This window comes from Octopus bimaculoides, chromosome 23 (assembly GCF_046866305.1).
Source record: "Octopus bimaculoides isolate indiv1 chromosome 23, ASM4686630v1, whole genome shotgun sequence".
NCBI classification, from domain to species: Eukaryota; Metazoa; Mollusca; class Cephalopoda; order Octopoda; family Octopodidae; genus Octopus; species Octopus bimaculoides.
Window position 1 is genome coordinate 38,516,930 of NC_142950.1, and position 19,142 is coordinate 38,536,071.

The window sequence follows — 19,142 nt, forward strand, 5'->3', positions numbered from 1 at the left end:
TTAAGATTTCAGAAGGATTTTTGCTGTAACGGAGACGAAACTTTGTGCAAGTTGTAAGTAACCTTCAATATCAAAACAACTAACACTGACTCCAAAGCCATTGAATACTTTCCCTTCTTGATTTGCTGACACCTTAACTGCAAAGGAAACTTATAAGATTACAACTACTATCATAGATTAGTTTCATGCTTGCATGGATTGGACCATATGTGTGTATATATACATACATACATGGACAGAAGAAACTGGGCTGACAAAAGAATCAGCAATTGTGTAATGAACTTCTTTAGCCTACAGTCGAGTGCTTGAGATCCATGTTTAAAGGTCTGATAAATCTGTAGGGTGATATTCAAGCATTTAACTATGAATGCATTGCATCTTATAGCAGAACAGTTGCAAGCTAATGAAGGTCATGGCATAATTGTTTATTTATTTGTCATTCTAATTTCTTATTATTGCTCTGTTCTCGACTAACGCTTCATTCTGCAGCAAATGTATACAGAGTTCTAACACCAGGTTGTTAGCACCACAATGCCTAAGCAAAATAATTAATATGCACACTCACACACACACACAAGTTTAATAATTATAATATAAATATTTATATTGATATATATATATATATATATATATATATATATATATATATATTTATACACCCACTTACAAATATTCACAAACATGCAAATATATATATATATATATATATATATATATAATATGCAAGTGTGTGTGTGTGTATGTATGTATACACACACACATACATAGTCATATATAATGGTTTTCTCTTTTTTCTTGTGCCACCTCCCACACATATTTATATGGAATTATATATTCTTATTTTATATAAGTTTAGAAATTGCTTGCCCCTACCCCGACCCCTTTCTTTTAATCTGTTTGGCTTAGTAGAGTTTAATCCATCTTTACTTGTTATTAGATGCATGTTGCAATTCACATTGCATCCACTCCCATGTGATGTCTGCCATTCTCTCACTGTCTGTGATGACAAATGCATGTTCAAAGCCTTCTTGGCAGACACGGATGTTGGCTTCAGGGAAACGTTTCTTCATGTCGTCACAGTAGTTGAGGGGACACCAGCGGTCTTTGCGGCCATAGTAGAAGCAAATTTTATGTAAGTTCTTGCTGATGGTGCAGCTGTCCAGTTCCTTGACCATGTCCATTTCTTGTGATGCCATGCTCATCATGTTGTTTACACAGCCGACATCAAAGAGGTTCAATGAGGCTGAGTACATGCAGCGGGGGTACTTCACCTCATCTTTGAAGTACCAGCACAGAATCCTCTGCTTTGATTTCAAAGGCAAAAAAGACATAAAGTAGACAAAGAGCAGCAGGATCCATCGGAATAACTTGAGGAATGGTGTCACTACTTTTCCCTGAGGTGAGGAAGACATTCGTTCGATGGTGGGGAAGAGAAAGAAGCAGCGGAGAATGTTGTTATCAGATGATCTCTTCAACATATTTAGAATCATGTAGCAGCCAATAGAGTGACCAATGAGTATCAAGGTGACATTTTTGGGAATGTGGTGGTGGAGGAAAGCAAGTTTGTGTTCAATCTGATCTTGGAGGGAATAAACACCATTGTGTGAACCTGAAAAATATTTGAAAATTTATAAGTTAATTAATTAATTATTTAATAACAAGTGAAATCAGCTAACAGCTCTTGCTTTAGAATCTTCAGTGTGTCCCTGGACAGGGGTGAACTCTATAGTCACACCTTCATGACATGTCATGAACAGGGACACAAGGCAAGTTGGACATGACCCCAGTTGTGATTAATGTGGCATGGGTATAAATGACCGACACGATATCAAGATTAGTTCTTTGTAGTCCCCTTTGAGGAGAGTCACAGATTAGGCTTAGTAGGACTTGGGAAGTATAAAGCATCTTAGGAGAAGGAAACTACAATTTCAAATACCAGGCAGATAGAGCTTGTGGGTACCAACAGCAGGATACATGAGTTTTATAATAATACACCATTTACAAGCTAGATACACTATATGACGTATGCACACACACATACACACACATTCAGAAATGAATGAGAGCGCTTGTCTATGACTTGCAGGTGTTTTAACACGAGGTGAATTGAATAGAATATATTCTCTTCTGCCTATAAATTGCAGCCAGCCCATGAACTGGCAAAACACATAGCTTGTGTATGTATGTTCACTATTGTATATTGTAGGGGGGGGGGGGGAGGTCAAGGGAAGAAGGTACAAGTTGTAAATTAAGGCTTACTCAGTTGACTGAACATGTTTAGTGGCAGTAAAAAACATTAAATGGTTACACACACACACACACACAAAATACCTATGTATATATATGAGGTAAAAATAAACAAGTATAACAGGAAGCAAAGCATGTAATGCAGTAAGATGGGTTTCTTCATGCATGTGTGGTGAATGATGTTTGCTGAAGGAATTTACAAACTCATTCTCTCATAAAGTATCCAATGTTAGGGTCTATCTACATCACATGTTAAGGGACTGATGAACCAAATGTTAAAAAAAGCATACCTTCAGATGGTCTTGACACATGTCCTGTGTGGGAGACACCCCAGACGGGTATTTTTCGGTTACTCTTCTGATAAAGGGTAGCCATAAATTTTTCATAATAACCTACAACACCAGGGTTACCTAAAAACAAACAATAAATCATCACCACCATCACCATCACCATCACCATCATTTAACACTTGTCTTCCATGCTGGCATGGGTTGGACTGGTACAAAAATGAGTTCTTCAATTACAATTCAAATCCAAGACATCGGTACCATCATGATATCCGAAAACTAACTGGAAATGTTGTATATTCTAAAGTTATCTAAATGTAAAAACCTTCCTGTATATACATCTTATTTATTAAGATTAAATTGTACATATTTAGTATATAAATATATATATATATATATATATATATATATATATATATATATATATAGAGAGAGAGAGAGAGAGAGAGAGAGAGAGAGATTTATGTAAATATATGTAAAACTGGTTATTGATACTTTCAATTACTTTTGGGTAAACATAAGAAAAAATAGGACATTAAACTACACATCGTTTAATGGGTGCCCTAGTAGAGATAGTAAATAATAGATGCAGTTATGGCTGTGGTTAAGAAGCCTCATTGCCAACTATTTAGGGTTCAGCCCCATTGCATGATACCTTTGGCAAATGCTGACTAAAACTTCATCAGTGGATTTAGTAGACAGAAACTGTGTGGAAGCTCATCATATATACATATACATACATACACTCATGCAGATATATGTATGTGTGTGCCTTTGTGTTTGCCCAATACCACTACTTGACAACCGCTTTTGGTTTGTTTATATCCCCATAACTGAGTAATTTGGCAAAAGACATCTGTAGAATAAGTACCAGGCTTAAACAAAAGCAAAAGGGTTGATTTGTTCACTTAAACCCTTCAAAAAGTATAAGGTAAGCTATAATCCCTAGCTAAATTATAACTAGAAAAAGACAAAAAGGTTTGCTTGACCAGGACAGACCTAGGGCTTAACAACAACAACAGCAACATCATTTACTCACCTGGTATCACAAGAAACATAAGGTTATCTGAAGGCGAGTCAACAGGGTCCATGTTTGATGGAGGACTGCCAAATTTCATAACCTGAAATTCTACTCCTGGTTGGAGCTGAAACCATTCCAATCTGGGATTTGTTGATATGTTCTCCATATTAAATGTTCTGGAATCCACCAAAAACTTGCATAATGAGAAGTTGTCAGACAGTATTGGTGTGATGGAGTGGAGTGAATACACTGAAAATGAAGAAAACAGTAATCATTTTTAATACAAGGAAAGGGGGAAAAAAACCAGTGGAAATGTTAGCAAGAATTAGGGAACAATGAAGGAGAATGCTGACTGATTTGTTAAAACTGTTGACAAAATATAAGGATTGAAATAAATGGAAAAAAAAAAAAAGAAACAAATTTATCTGACAACCCAATACATGTGCATATGTGTGTGTGTGTGAATGTAACAACACATGTGTATATATATATATATATATATAGTTTCAACTTAAATACCAAAAGTTTCCAAAACAGATGTCCTGTGGTCATTACAGATCAAATTTCTCATCCTGTCATATGGCAACATTTTCCTTATTATTGATATAATTTATAAAAACTTTTCCGATGGCAGTGCTCAGGTAGGAATGGGGTGTGAAGTGGGGAAAGCAGTGGGATGGGTGAGCTGTTCTTTTCTTAGAAACGATCTCATCTTACCAGTTTTGCAACGGTTAACTCTCAGAAGATCGATATGACATACTGACTCAACTTGTATGAGAAGAAGCAGCCACAGTACTTGTGTTACCAATACTACCACTGTCATCATTGCTACAACTGTCACCACCACCACCAACATCAACAACACAATCCTCAGATGACAAAGGAACAGCATCACTACCACCACCACCATCACCGACATTGTGGTATGTACAGGTGTAAAATCTGTGAAGACATTACCCTTTGCATCAAAGATAACTAAGCCATTGCATAAAATAAGTACAGTATACACACACAGATATATTGTGTGGAGAAGGGGTCATAATCCAAGCTGTATCCTTGTGAAGCACAGCCTCATATTCCATTACTCAAATGTATGAATGTGGATGTTTTATTTTAAATGAGAAAAATCATCCAAACTAATTAAAAGTCCTGATGACTCATTACTTGCAGAGTAAGTATAAATTGAAACAAAAACTGGATAATTACTTTTGAATCTTTGAGGAGTGACAAGTCAGGAGATTCTCAGCATTTACTATAATTGTTATGGATCTATTAAATTCATAAATATCATTATTATGAATTTAATATTAACATTTAAATTCATGATGTATTTTCTATGCTGTAATGAAACACATATAACATGATTGCAAGGTTGTGGTTTCAATTCCCAAACTGGCTGCTGTACATTGTGTTCTTGGGCAAAACACTTCATTTCATGCTGCCCCAGTCCACTCAGCTATCAATGGACAGATGCTGTGTTCAGGGGAAATGCTCACCTGCCCACCTAGCCAGCAGGCTAATATCATTCAAAAGTCACAACAATGCAAGGAAATACAATGACACACACACACACATCTGGGCGTGAAGGTGCATGGCTAAGTGGTTAGGGGTATTCAGCTCATGATCTTAAGGTTGTGAGTTCAATTCCCAGTAGCACAGTGTGTCCTTGAACAAGACACTTTATTTCACATGGCTCCAGGCCACTCAGTTGTACCTGTAATTCAGTGGGCCAGCCTTGTCACATTCTATATCATGTGAAATCTTCCTGGGGACTACTTTAAGGGTACGCATATCTATGGAGTACTCAACCACTTGCACATTAATTTCAGATCAAGTGGAACACTCATTGTCATAACTGATGCAGAACCAGTTTTAAGTGTGGCACCCGTACTGGTGACACATAAAAGGCACTTCTGCCACACTCTGTGGTTGGCATTGGGAAGGGCATCCAGCTGTAGAAACCAACAGACTGGAGCTTGGTGCAGCTCTTCAGCTGAACAATTCCAGTCAAACCATCTAACCCATGCCAGCATGAAAAAACATGTTAAATGATGATGATGATGATATATATCATCATCATCATCATCATTTAACCCATGTTAATGACCGTGCCCCAGCATGGACACAGTCTAATGACTGAAACAAGTAAAAGATAAAAGATACACACACAGAAACATGCGTGTGTGTGTGTGTGTGTGTGTGTTCCTGTATATGTAGGTATATATGTAGGTATATATGTATATATGTAGGTATATATGTAGGTATATATGTATATATGTAGGTATATATGTAGGTATATATGTAGGTATATATAGATGCAAGCATGACTGTGAGCTTAAGATATGTATATATTATGCCTGCATAATAGATGAGATGGTCATGAGTTGATTGCCTCTGATCATATGTCTGTCCAATCAGGACGGATTTGAAGTTAAACAACAGCTTCTATTACAAAAGGTGGACTTGTCAAGACCTGTTGCCTGGAGAAAATCTAGAGAGAGAGAGAAAAAATAAAGAATGGAAAATGAGTGAGGAGACAGAACATAAATATGATGACTGTCAGATACTGCTTGTAGGTGGCCACAAAGATGGACACAAGCAAATCCTATGACCCAATCTTCAGTGACAAATGCTAATAATGAATGCTTCGTGAAATACTGTTGCAACCTGGTACTGACGATGGTGCTTGTAGCAGTAGCAGTAGCAGTAGCTTTTGGTGGAACTGGTGCTGGGAGTGACATATTTTAAGAGCTGCAGGTAGTAGAATATTAACAGTGAATTGGTCAAAATTCCAAATAGTATGGTTAACTCCCTCTTTTCTGATTCTTAAATAACTGAAACTGTCAGGCAACTGGCACCCAGAAAAGATAAAAATGTGTGTTGCTAATTAGAATCAAAAGAATTTGTGCTAATTTGTGTTAATTGTCATTAAAAGATAGTTTCTATCGTATCTAAAACGGATCGTTGCTTCTCAACGTACAGTATTTTATGTCACTGCACTTACAGTTCCAAGATTTTATAATTTAATAAAACTTGTTCTTAATTATATTTTCATTTCTTTCTCTTTCTCTCATTTCTATTGCATTCAGAATATTAATGATAATGTGTGTGTGCTATATTCAGAATATTGATGATAATACTCATGTATAGAGTTTTAATAAGTTTTGTAAGATTTAATGGTAATTTAAAAAGTGATGACCAAGTATCCAGAAAATTTAGTTATTCAGCAATTGTCTGGCCACAGTGGTGCTGGATAGGAGGGAGTTATCATATTCATATGTCCCTTTAACTCTTTATGTTCTAGGTTCAACATCTGCTAAGATCACCTTCAAAGAGCAATAAAATAAGTACCAATAAATTACTCAGTTTAATCAATCACAGTCTTTGTGGCTTTGTGCTTAATTACATGTACTAAGCTTTTCAATCTGGGACAGAACTCTCTAGAATATCTTTATTGACATCCTGTTGCTTACGATTAAGTGACAAGTCATTGTCACTCACACTTTACCTGTGATAAGGTGACTTTCCATGAGACGTTGTCAAATGAATGCCTGGAGGTCTTGAAGCGTACTAAATGCCAAACACCTAGTCTCAAACTTAGCCTGAAACAGGACTGGACTCTGGTCAAACAGACAAGTTGTAGAATGATATGTTGCACATACAGTGACCCCTGCCAGTTCACTATTGTCATCCTTCAAGATTCTGCAGATGTCCCTTTCCCAGTGCATGGGCATACATCGTCGACCATGGCGTCCCAGGATCAGCAATTGCCTCTCCAAGTGTTGACTTTTTAAGTTCACTGACTTCTACCAGTGGATGTGTTTGCTCCTCCCTCATTGCACTCTCAGTACTTTAATATATTTATGTGCATCTTTTATCTTTTACTTGTGTCAGTCATTAGACTATGGCCATGCTGGAGCACCACCTTGGAGAATTTTTATTTAAATAAATCGACCCCAGGACTTATTTTTCTAAAGCCTGGTATCTATTCTATTGGTTTCTTTCGCTGAAACACTAAGTTATGAGGATGCAAACAAACCAACACCAAGTTTCAAGTGGTTGTAGGGGACATACAGGGCCTCTCCCTCTAAATGATGATGATGATATGTGTGTATGTATGTGTGTGTGTGTGTGTGTGTGTGTGTGTATATATAAATATATATATATATATATATAAGGAGAGATAGAGAGATAGATAGTTAGATAGATAGATACAATAAGACCCTCCTCTCACCCCTACTAAGAAAGGCAGAACATAATATAAAAATGTAGGAAGTGAAACTACTACTACTCCACCAGGGAGCCTCTTTGCCCACGAGTCTAGGCCTGTTCATTCCCCGCCTCCTTTGGAGTAAATTTCAAGATTCCTGCAAGGAAATTGATTTTAGCTGGAAAAAAAATCTTTATCCATTATTTGCACAGTTTTGTGTTCTGTTGATTTTGCTGATGCTAATATTAAATTAATATCAAGCTGTTATTAATGTTATGCAATAAATTGTGGAGTCAACAACAAGAACAAGGACTGTGTTATCATGTGGAAGGAGGAATGGCAAACTGGTGAAGGGGAGGGAAATAGAGGTGGGGGGGGGGAAATAACGTTAATTGACTTGCAAGAAGTAGCAATTAAATCAGTCTGAAATTGCTTTAAATAAAACTGGACATTGTAGTTCTTGGTATACAAGAGACTGGCTGGCCATGGCTGGGAAAACAGCCTGATAGAAATGGGTATTAGGTATTAGAGGCAGGTTAAGGTTGTGGAGGTGAGACAAAACTCTTCTCTGTGAAACAAAAAGTAGAGGAAGATCATATTCCTGCATCCTGGAAGTACTTTTAATCATCGGTCTGTCAGCTTGATCAGGGTTCACTTGGTGTTAAGGAATATTTATTATTGCTGTTAATGAATGAACCTTATGGGGTTGCTCAAAATGCTAGAAACAGTAGCCAAATCTCCTTCATAGTTTTATCTTTTATTTGTTCATTGGACTGCAATCATGCTGGGGTAATGACCTGAAGGATTTAGTCAAACAAATCTATCCCAGTTTTTTATTTTTTTTTATTTTTTAAGTCTGCACCAGGCTCATTTTTTGCCTGTATTGGCTTGATTTCTATGGCTGGATACCTTTCTTAATACCAATCACTTTACAGATTATACAGAGTGCTTTTAACGTGGTACCAGGCACTTTTATGTGGAAGCTGCATGGGTGCTTTTATGTGGCCCCTGCCCCCTATGAGCCTGCAAGACTAGGACCTCGCAGCTGAGAGAGGACATGCCTGTATGTATGGATGGCCATGACTTTACTTAGCTTGACATGTCTTTTCAAGCATAGCAAACCACCAGAAGTCTTGGCCCTTTGTCATCTCCTCTGTGGAGCCCAACATCTGAAGATCCTTTCTCTCTGCTTCATGGGTCTACCTCTTCCACAGGTTCCTTCCACAATTAGGGATAAGCACTTCTTGATGCAAGTGTCCTCATCCATACGCATCACATGGCCACACTAGTACAATCTTCTCTCTTGCACGCTACATTTCATACTCACACATCTGGCTATTTGGCAAAGGGAGTCTTTATTTTGTGGCACTGAAGCTTGATGTAGCAACGAACTGTGAAAACTGTTGGTGTTTCCTTCTTCCCTGACACAATTCTCAATAAATACATGACTTTATCGACAACAAAGTCCACACCTGCCAGACACATATTTAGGCAGCCAACGAGGAAGCCTCTATGATATTAGGTCAGTCGATTAACCCCTTCAAGGCAATTCCCTCAGCATGGCCGCAGTCCAATGATTGAAACAAGTGAAAGCTAGTAATGGCTGAGTAACCTTCTGTCATATGAATTTCATTAGAGCTGACCAACGATTGGACAATATGATCTTAAATACCTCTAAAAAGACAGGATGGTCATAGTGGAATGCTCTATGTGATCAGCAAATGCACCTACGTGGTCACTCACCCTGGTAGAAATAGCAGCCAAATATCTCTTGATCACACCCTACTGTCTAAAATAAGGGAAAACATTACACAATCTTTTAGATACCCCTAAAAGGACTGGATGGTTACGGTTAGAACGTCTTTCATCATACGTTTACATAATCGAGGCAGACCAAGGATTAAACAACAACAAATTCAAGACTAATACTCGGGTTTAGTGAAACTAAATCTTGCCCTAAATTACAAAACCGATCTCCACCACCAGAACTAAATTATCTCAAAACTTATAAATATATATATATGGGGATTGCTTTGTTGTGAACGATGAACCTTATGTCATCATCAACTAAACAGACTATTCCGTCCTTTTCTCGGGCATGGTATATCTAAGAGTATTCCCATTTATGACGGTAAAATGTAATTTGAGAGAAATTTGGCTGCTATTTCCAGTATAGAGCGACACCCCGGCTGGCTCGCTCTGTCACCTAAGAGGCGATGATGGTGAAGATGAAAGGATCACAGTCTGACTCGATGTATATGACTGGTATTTCATTCATCGATAATCTTCCATTCGCCCATCTTTGTATAACAAAGATTTACGACTGGGATTTGAACGCATATGCAGTAAATAAACTGATGGAGCCTCTACGTAACTGCTCCCACGATCTGCAAGAAACAACGGTCAGATACGTCTCCAATAACACCCTAACGCCTTATCAAGGGATAAGATATTTAGCAATAGTTCCAGACACACAGAATAACTAAATGGTCACGGCTTAAAGGTCTTTTATCGTAGGTGTACTATACGGGGCTAGCCATACACAAGAACACTGACCATCAAGCCAACACTGAAGCCTCTTATGAAAGGGTATAAATAGCAGCGAAGTCTCCTTTAAATCTTACCATACATTCTTAAGAAAAGAAGCAAACCTTGGAATATGCAAAGGAAAAAAAAAAAGTGGTTATGGTAATAGTTGGGATGGCTTTTATGGTAGGGCTTTTTTTCAAAGAAGGCTGACTCTGGGGTTGTAGCAGCATCCACAAATAATAAATGATGTTAACAGGAGGTGAACTAACAGAATCGTTAGATCGTCGCACGAAATACCTCATAGTAATTTAATTACGGCCTTTATGTTTTCAATTCAAAATCCCGCTCAGGTCCACTTTATTTTTCATCCCTCCTGGGTCGATGAAATAAAGGACCAATCAAGCAGAGAAACCAGTTTATATTAATATTCTCATAAAATGCTTACTCGATGTGAATGGAATTATAAGAGAAAATACAGCAATAATACGCGTAACGTTGGCGATAATAACAAAGAGGTAAAAGCAGAAATAACAAGAACTATAAAGACATTGTGTAGACCATTCAAACGCATACCTTGAAATAATAGCTTATCCTTTTTGTAAACACCTCCAGCTGATGGTGGGATGAATGATTAAAACAAATGATTAACACTGGGTGTGTGTGTGTGCACTGGTTTAAGAAGACACCGTGGTTAGTTTGTTATTGTTGCAGGGAGCTGGACAGAACAAGCATCCTGTGTCCATACCACGTGTAATAAAGCAACAGTTGCAGTTTCTCTTCTGATCCCGCTAATTTTCAATGTCTATTTTTCTAGCTATCTAACTGTATTTATGGAGCTGTGACTGTCTATCTTATCAACCTCTCTCTCTCTCTGACTATCTTATCTATCTTTCTCTTTCTGTCGACCTTTCTATATCTATCTAACCATCAATATATATTACCACTACAACTGACGTACATCTGCTACTTGTAAACCAAGGAACAAATATTTTTCATTTACTATCCTCACCTCATCTCTTTCTTTCTTTCACTTTCATTTTCGAACCATTCCTCTCTTTTGAAATTTCTTTTCAGCTTTTTTTTCTTCCACGTTCTTTTCTCTTCCTCCACCCTTTATTATTTTCTTTCTGTATCCGACATTTAATGACGTATTAATCACTGTCATTCTGCTTACTCACTCTTTCTCCCTTCTCTTTCAATCTTTCAATATTTATTACATGTCCTGCCTCTCACTCTCACCCATTTTCTCTCACTCTCTGTCACTCACTTTTTCACTATCACTCTCTCCTTCCCTCCTACGCTATTTATTGATTTTCTGTATCATTCTCTTCACTCTCATTTTTCCACTTCTCCCCGATTCTTCCCTAGCCCCTACTATATCCCGTTTATTTTAGCACTTTCTCTCGATTTATCTATCTAGACCGATTACTTTCCCTCCATCTCATTCGATCTGTAATGTTATCAGCTTGCCCTACTTCTCTTTCTCTCCCTCTCTTAATCTTATTCTCTTCACCCATTGCCGTCTCTTCATCGATTCCCCACGCTGTTTTGTTATCACTTTTTCATTCATTTCACATTTCTCTCCTCTCCACCTCTCTCTAATATAACCACCTCTGGTTCCTATTTCATTCAATTAATTGATTCCCTAACCCCACTCTCCATAAATCTCTCTCAATTTCAATTTCCCTCCGTTAGATACCTCTTCCACACCCAGCTACTTTTTCTTTCTCTTTCTTCACACTCGCTCCTCCTCTGTTTCTCTCTCTCTACTACTACTACTACTTCCACGAGGTTCCTCTGCGTCAGGCACGGGCAACCTTTTTTGAGAAGTCGGCTGCATGAGGGATGGCTCATCATTAGTTAGGTATTCCACACTACTAAAAACGTTCAGGGTAATTTTTTTGTCGGTGTGCCATCCAGAAAGTCCCATGGTTCGCAGTTTGCCCATGACTGCTCCATTTAGTCATTTAACCAGCTAGAAACTGCAGCCAAATCATGATACATTGCGAATTACTCATCTACTAATAGAGTCCTTAAAAGTGTCACGAAGTGTTGTTAATATCGTCACAATAGACACAGAATGACGGATATGGGGTGCTGGTGGTTGAGTTAGGTGCAGGTTGCATAAAATGAATGCATGACACTCATGAACAATTAACAGAAGTTTATTTCACTGCACAAATATTTTCTGTGTTGGTCATGAATTTAAAATGTGACAACAAATAATACACGTTGGAAGGACAATTCAACTGCTGTTACAAATCATTGATTAAGAAGGCTTTGTAAATAAGCTGCCATGACAGGAGAAAATATACTACGCTGGTTCATGCCAGCAAACTGTAGCTGCTGTCTTACGTTGAGTAAGGAATCATTAAAACAACTGTTAAGAACAGCCAAATGAGAGTGTGGTTAGCTTAGCTGCAGTTGCCCACAAGCTGAGACAAGATGTGAGAGATGAATTGGTTGATCTCTGAGCAAATATGCCTGGCAAGAGTGGAGATGCATTTCATCTGGTTGTCTTCGATACTCTGCAAAGTTGGTGCTAAAAGCATGTCCAAGCCTTGTAAAGGGATGTTCCAGAAAAGTTTTGAATATTGTATCATGTTATGTCTCAATGCTGATTGCTTCATAACTTGGCTGATCACATGAAAAGGCTGTTACTAAGTTGTGATTTTACTTGGCAATTTGGCAATTTGGTTTTGAATCTTGCTAGAAAAGAATAAAATTACTTTGATGAATATTTGAGGAGGAGGGGGCGTTTGAATTACATGAAAAATGATGTTTTGATCAATTTGTATAATCATATTTCTTAAGAATAAATAACTTTTAAGAGCAGACTTGAATGTGTGGTTCTAAAGCTTGCCTCCCAACCATGTGGTCTGGGGTTCAGTCCCACTGCATGGCATCTTGGGCAAGTGTCTTCTACTATAGCCCCAGGTCAACCAAAGCTTTGTGAGTGGATTTAGTAGATGGAAACTGAAAAAAAAGAAGCAGTTATATATGTGTGTGTGTATAGATAGATTGATTGATTGATAAATAGATATACATACATATACACATATATATGCATATCATCATCATCACCAGCATCATTATCATCATTTAACATCCATTAGTTGGCTGGAAGGCTGTGCCAGACTCCAGTCTGATTTGACATGGTTTTCTATGGCTGGATGCGTCTTCTGCACGGCAAAAATGTCAAAGGTCTCGGTCATTCGTTATTGCCTCCATGAAGTCCGACACTTGAAAGGTACTTTTCATGTACCACTGGCATCAGTCATCTTACCTCTATAGGGCTCAACACTTGAGCAAATACATATACATACATATATATATATATATATATATATATATATATATATATATATATATATATATATATATATATATATTTATAATTAAAATTAGGGTTCAACAAGAATTGCTTCACCACACACCAAAAAATTAGAAATAGCAGTCAAAACTACTATTTCTCTACCAAAATATAATTCCCAGACAGCAAATACTCGCAACTACAAAGGCAAAAAAGACGATTTGACTGAGGACTGGTGAACCAGATGGCTGCACCAGGCTCCAATTTGATCTGGCAGAGTTTCTACAGCTGGATGCCCTTTCTAACGCCAACCACTCTGAGAGTGTAGTGGGTGCTTTACATGCCACCTGCACAGGAGTCAGTCCAGCGGCGCTGGCAACGACCTCGCTCAAATGCTTTGTTCACATGCCACCGGCACAAGTGCTAGTAAGGCAACGCTGGTAACTATCATGCTAGGGGACACTGGAAACAATGACATACATGCATACATACATGGTGGACTTCAGTGCTGTTACTTTCTTCACTTTGACAACAGAACTACTGCAGCGATACAACATGCAGTCTGCTGGGAAGGACTTGATATACAGATAGTACACACCGGCCCTTCCCTGAGAAAAGCTCTGTCCAATAACAATACCTCTCTCTACTCTGAGGAGTGCACATTGTTGAACTGCCCCATCACTGACTCTAAATTGTGCCAGAGGACCTATGTTGTATATGAAATCATCTGTGGCAAATTTGGAGCATCCAACATAGGAAATATGATCAGAAAACTGCATATACGCATTAAGGACCTCTGTATTTAAGTAATAGCGTTAAAGGACCTCTATATTTAAGTAGTACCGAGGGTTCACCATCCCTGAGTAAAATGGGAAACAACATTCTTACAGATGTTGTTTCCCCACCACCATCGACTTTGTTTCCTCATTACTTTCAGAAAAATAGATATTTTGTTATGAATTGTTCTACAAATATGCTTCAGATGGTGTGGATCTTGTTCAAAACGGGGGCACCAGTATTTTCTTAACGAAACACTTTGAAACTTGGGACACTGGTAGAATGTGTCATATAAAACATCTTTTTCTCTTAGTCTTCTTAACAAAAAAAACGTACATCGCAAGTTATTTCATGTTAAAGTTGTATTTCTGTAACTTCAACCAATGACTGACGTCCATTCAGCCGAATAACAGTAAGTGCTGACTACGTAAACAAACGATTTTGGCGGTGATAAAATTATTATTTCCATGTCAAAAAATGGCTGAAGCATATTGGCAGTAGCTAATAAACCTTTCTATTATAGGCACAAGGCATGGTTTTTGAGGGAAGGAGCAAGTGGGTTAGGGAAAACGAACACATGTGTGTTGCCTCTGCAAAATGTCAGAAGTAATGGAGATTAAATACGCTTTACACCGCTTAAACTGCCAAAGGAGTAGCTTATAAACAGCTGAATACTTGTCAGTGATTGGTTGAAATTATCGAAATAAGACAATTTTTTACATGAAATAAATTCGAATACAAAATTTTTTTTCTGTTGTATAACCCAAAATAGATAAGTATACGAAGTTTGAAAGTCTTTCGGTACCAAAAACACTACATAAAACATAAATGAAAACTGGTGCCCCCGTTTTGAACAAGATCCAATTAGGATGCGAAAAGAAAAATCAAAATTACCACATATTCCGATTTAATGAGAATCTACGGATCTTTTTTAAAACGGGGGCCACATTTTTCATTAACGAAACACTTTGAAACTTGGAACACTGGTAGAATGTGTCATATAAAACATCTTTTTCTCTTAGTCTTCTTAAAAAAAAAAAGAAATCCATAAATTATTCCATGTTAAAGTTGTCGTATTTCTGTAATTTCAACCAATCACTGACGTCCATTCAGCCGATATACATTAAGTGCCGACTACATAAACAAACGATTCTGAAACAATTAACCCTAACCCTAACTCTAACCCTAACCATAGGGTTAGGGTTAGGGTTAAAGCAAATTTAAAATGAAAAAAGCAAATAAAACGAAAGTATGGAGATTAAATACGCTTTACATCGCTTAATGAGCCAAAGGAGTAAATGTAAACAACTGAATACTTGTCAGTGATTGGTTGAAATTATCGAAATAAGACAATTTTTTACATGAAATAAATTCGAATACAAAATATTTTTCTGTTCTATAACCCAAAATAGATAAGTATACGAAGTTTGAAAGTCTTTCGGTACCAAAAACACTACGTAAAACATTAATGAAAAATGTGGCCCCCGTTTTAAAAAAGATCCGAATCTACACCACCTAAAGTGTATTTGTAGGAAATTTCATGAAAAACATTTTTCTGGAAGTTATGCGGTAATAAAGTCAGAGGTGGGACGCACATGTGTAGGAATGCGTAGGAAACAAAGCAGTCCATTGGCAAAAATATAGTTGAAAACATCTGCTCGAAGCCTATCGCAGACTCCTGAGTAAATTTAGTAGGCGGAAACTGTGGAAGTGAGCCGTGTACATTTTGTTTACGTCCCTGTAGTTGGTTGATTTGTTCAAAACATTTGAAAGTGGGGTGGGGAACTCATTATGACCGGAACAAAAATGTCATTTACTGCTTTCACTCTTTTTTCTGCATTTTTTAAAACTCCGGCCACGCTGGAGCACCGACTTTGGCACTATCATGCTATTAGCTGTCAGAAGTGAAAGTGCTCACTGCTAGTGAAGTATCTGTCTGTCTGCCTGCCTGTCTGCCTGCCTGTTGCTGGCCTGTCGATTCTTTGGCTACTGACAGCTAATACCATGACTGGCCGGAGCGAGCTATATGTCTGTCTGTCTGTCTCTCTCTCTATCTATCTATCTATTACTCGAAAGTTCGCGCGTCCGCGCTCGCTAGTCGTGAGTGGTCGATCCTATTATTTTTAAACTTCAAACTTCATTTGTTTTCTATTTTGATAAATTCTCTCTGTTGAAAATTATATTTTTATATTTTAAATAATTTGCAATTTCAGGAAATATGTTTTTATATTAAATTTGTGTTTTCTACTCACGACTAGCTAGTGCGGACGCGCGAACTTTCGAGTAATAGATAGATAGATAGAGAGAGAGACAGACAGCCAGACATATAGCTCGCTCCGGCCAGTCATGGTATTAGCTGTCAGTAGCCAAAGAATCGACAGGCCAGCAACAGGCAGGCAGACAGGCAGGCAGACAGACAGATACTTCACTAGCAGTGAGCACTTTCACTTCTGACAGCTAATAGCATGATAGTGCCCCGACTTTTACTGGATCATATCAAACCACTGTTGTTGTTTGTTGTTGGCACTCCGTCGCTTACGACGTTGAGGGTTCTAGTTGATCCGATCAACGGAACAGCCTGCTCGTGAAATTAACGTGCAAGTGGCTGAGCACTCCATAGACACGTGTACCCTTAACGTAGTTCTCGGGGATATTCAGCGTGACACAGTGTGACAAGGCTGACCCTTTGAATTATAGGCACAATAGAAACAGGAAGTAAGAGTGAGAGAAAGTTGTGGCGAAAGAGTACAGCAGGGTTCGCCACCATCCCCTGCCAAAGCCTAGTGGAGCTTTTAGGTGTTTTCGCTCAATAAACACTCACAACCTCGATCCTATGATCGCGAGTCCGCTGCCCTAACCACTGGGCCATTGTGCCTCCACTATCAAACCATTAAATATTTATAATCTAACTATTTCGCGCCTGTTATTAATAATCGTCCGTCGTTATTAGAAAGACTAGCGACAGGTCGTAAAATGGAGATTGTTTAAAAAGTATAAAATAAGACGAAGAAAAGAGGGAAACTAACGGAAAAAGTTACAGAGGAGTTGGAGGAGGAGTAAGTGTTAAAGTTCGTGGTGAAACAGTTTGGAGGTATATTAATGGTGAGTTGAAAAAGTAACCATTTATTGGTATTCAACCTAACGGAATGTAATTTTTTGTTTATAACAAATAAAAGGGTAAAGGAATATTAATTTATTAATAAATTAATAATTATTAATTTTTACCAAGCACTTCGGTATGTAAACACCATTATCGGTAAAGAACTTATTTAAAAGTTATTATAAATTTATAAACATAATTAAGGGATCAGCAACAGTTGCTTCACCACATACCGAAGTTCAGAAATAGCAGCTAAAGTCGTTGGAGCCTTTCACTTTGCGAACTCCGACGGCACAGCGAAAGCGAGAACGTGACACGTCGCCGCTATCTGTTGGAGTTTTAGCACATCAGCTGCTATTTCTGAACTTCGGTATGTGGTGAAGCAACTGTTGCTGATCCCTTAATTATGTTTATAATTTTTTTGTTTATATACATTGAGAGAAAGGAGACAGTCAGAATTTTGAATAATTCTTTATTAGCACTTTCAAACACACACACACACACACACACACACACTCTTTCTCTATATATTCTGCTATGGCTATTTTTCAAAGTGAGGTGCGAATCTGCATTAGCCCCGTTTTTGATTAATGTTTACACTATTACCCTGAAACCAAATGAAAAAAAAATAGTGCAACGGGTGTAAAAAAAAATGTGTAGGAAACGAATATGTTAGCAAAAATGCACCCAAAGCAACGGGGTGGGGTGGGGGGGGGTCTTCGAAAAATTCATAAGATCCAAGTTTTTCCCTCATAACTTTTGGGGCTGGGGTTAATGCAGATTCGCACCTCACCTTGAAAAACAGCCAACTAAAACGTAGGAATACGAAAAATTAAAAAAAAAAAAACGTGATGTAAAGCACTTGTAGGAGTGCCATGTAAAACTGCCCATGCACAAACAGCCATTTGGTGACATGGGAAAGTGCCTCTGTGGCACCACATAAAAGCACCTGCACAGTGTCACGTATAAGTGCCTGCGTGGTGTCACATATGAGCACCTGTGTGGCACCATGTAAAAGTATCCGTATAGCGCCATATAAAAGAGCCCATGTGGTGCCATGTAAAAGCATACAACACCCTCTGTAAAATGGCAGGAAGGGTCTCCAGCTGTGGAAACCAAATCAGACTGGGGTCTAGGCAGATCTCAGCTTGCCAGCTCTAGTTACACCATCCAATACATGGACAAATGATGATGATGATGATGATGATGTCCCCACAACTGTTTGATAGTTATAATCAGTGTTGGTTTTACTTCCTGTTAATAACAAAAGAGACTGAGAGAATAGGCACCAAACTTTAAAATGATGTGCTGGGGGGCAATTTGTCCAATGAAAACCTTGGTGTGGTGTCTGAACATGGCTGCTGTCCAATGATTAAATAAAAGGTACCATTTGTGATTATACTTGTGTATGATAATAATATTTGTGATGTTGAATGTTTTTGAAAATATTTTTGTCAACAATATTGAGATGAAGTCAGTGCCTCAGACTCTGCTTGAAACTAGTAAAAGATAAACATAAAAGATAAACATAAAAGATAAACATAAAAGATAAACATAAAAGGGAAATGTCTGAGCCAAAACCAAGTTAGACATAAAAAAAAAAAAACAAGTGTGGTAAATGCTATCAGTTTGACTTAATTATTTTCTTGCAATAAACA

General features: G+C 37.9%; 2 protein-coding genes across 6 annotated transcripts in view; one reads left to right on the forward strand and one right to left on the reverse strand.

The window, feature by feature from the left end:
- Positions 1-781: 781 nt before the first annotated feature.
- On the reverse strand, positions 782-11,481 carry LOC106878376 (lipid droplet-associated hydrolase). 2 transcript variants are annotated; one of them, XM_014927568.3, is made up of 4 exons: positions 11,304-11,481; positions 3,574-3,804; positions 2,538-2,657; positions 782-1,609 (listed from the first exon to the last, which is right to left on the reverse strand). In XM_014927568.3, the coding sequence occupies exons 2-4, from the start codon at positions 3,719-3,721 to the stop codon at positions 924-926; spliced, it is 954 nt and encodes a 317-aa protein (XP_014783054.1). In that variant the 5' UTR covers positions 3,722-3,804; positions 11,304-11,481; the 3' UTR covers positions 782-923. The 2 variants fall into 2 exon arrangements, with proteins under 2 accessions (XP_014783054.1, XP_014783053.1); XM_014927567.3 differs by having other exon boundaries at positions 10,868-11,470.
- Positions 11,482-16,068: 4,587 nt separating this feature from the next.
- LOC106883348 (uncharacterized) overlaps positions 16,069-19,142 on the forward strand; it is a 33,882-nt gene continuing 30,808 nt past the window's right edge. Inside the window, exon 1 of one of the 4 annotated variants that reach the window (XM_089340225.1) lies at positions 16,069-17,486. The gene's annotated coding sequence lies outside the window, so the exon portion shown is untranslated. Of the gene's footprint in view, positions 17,487-17,727; positions 18,868-19,142 lie in introns of those variants that run through there. The other 3 variants (XM_089340228.1, XM_089340227.1, XM_089340226.1) reach the window with 3 other exon arrangements.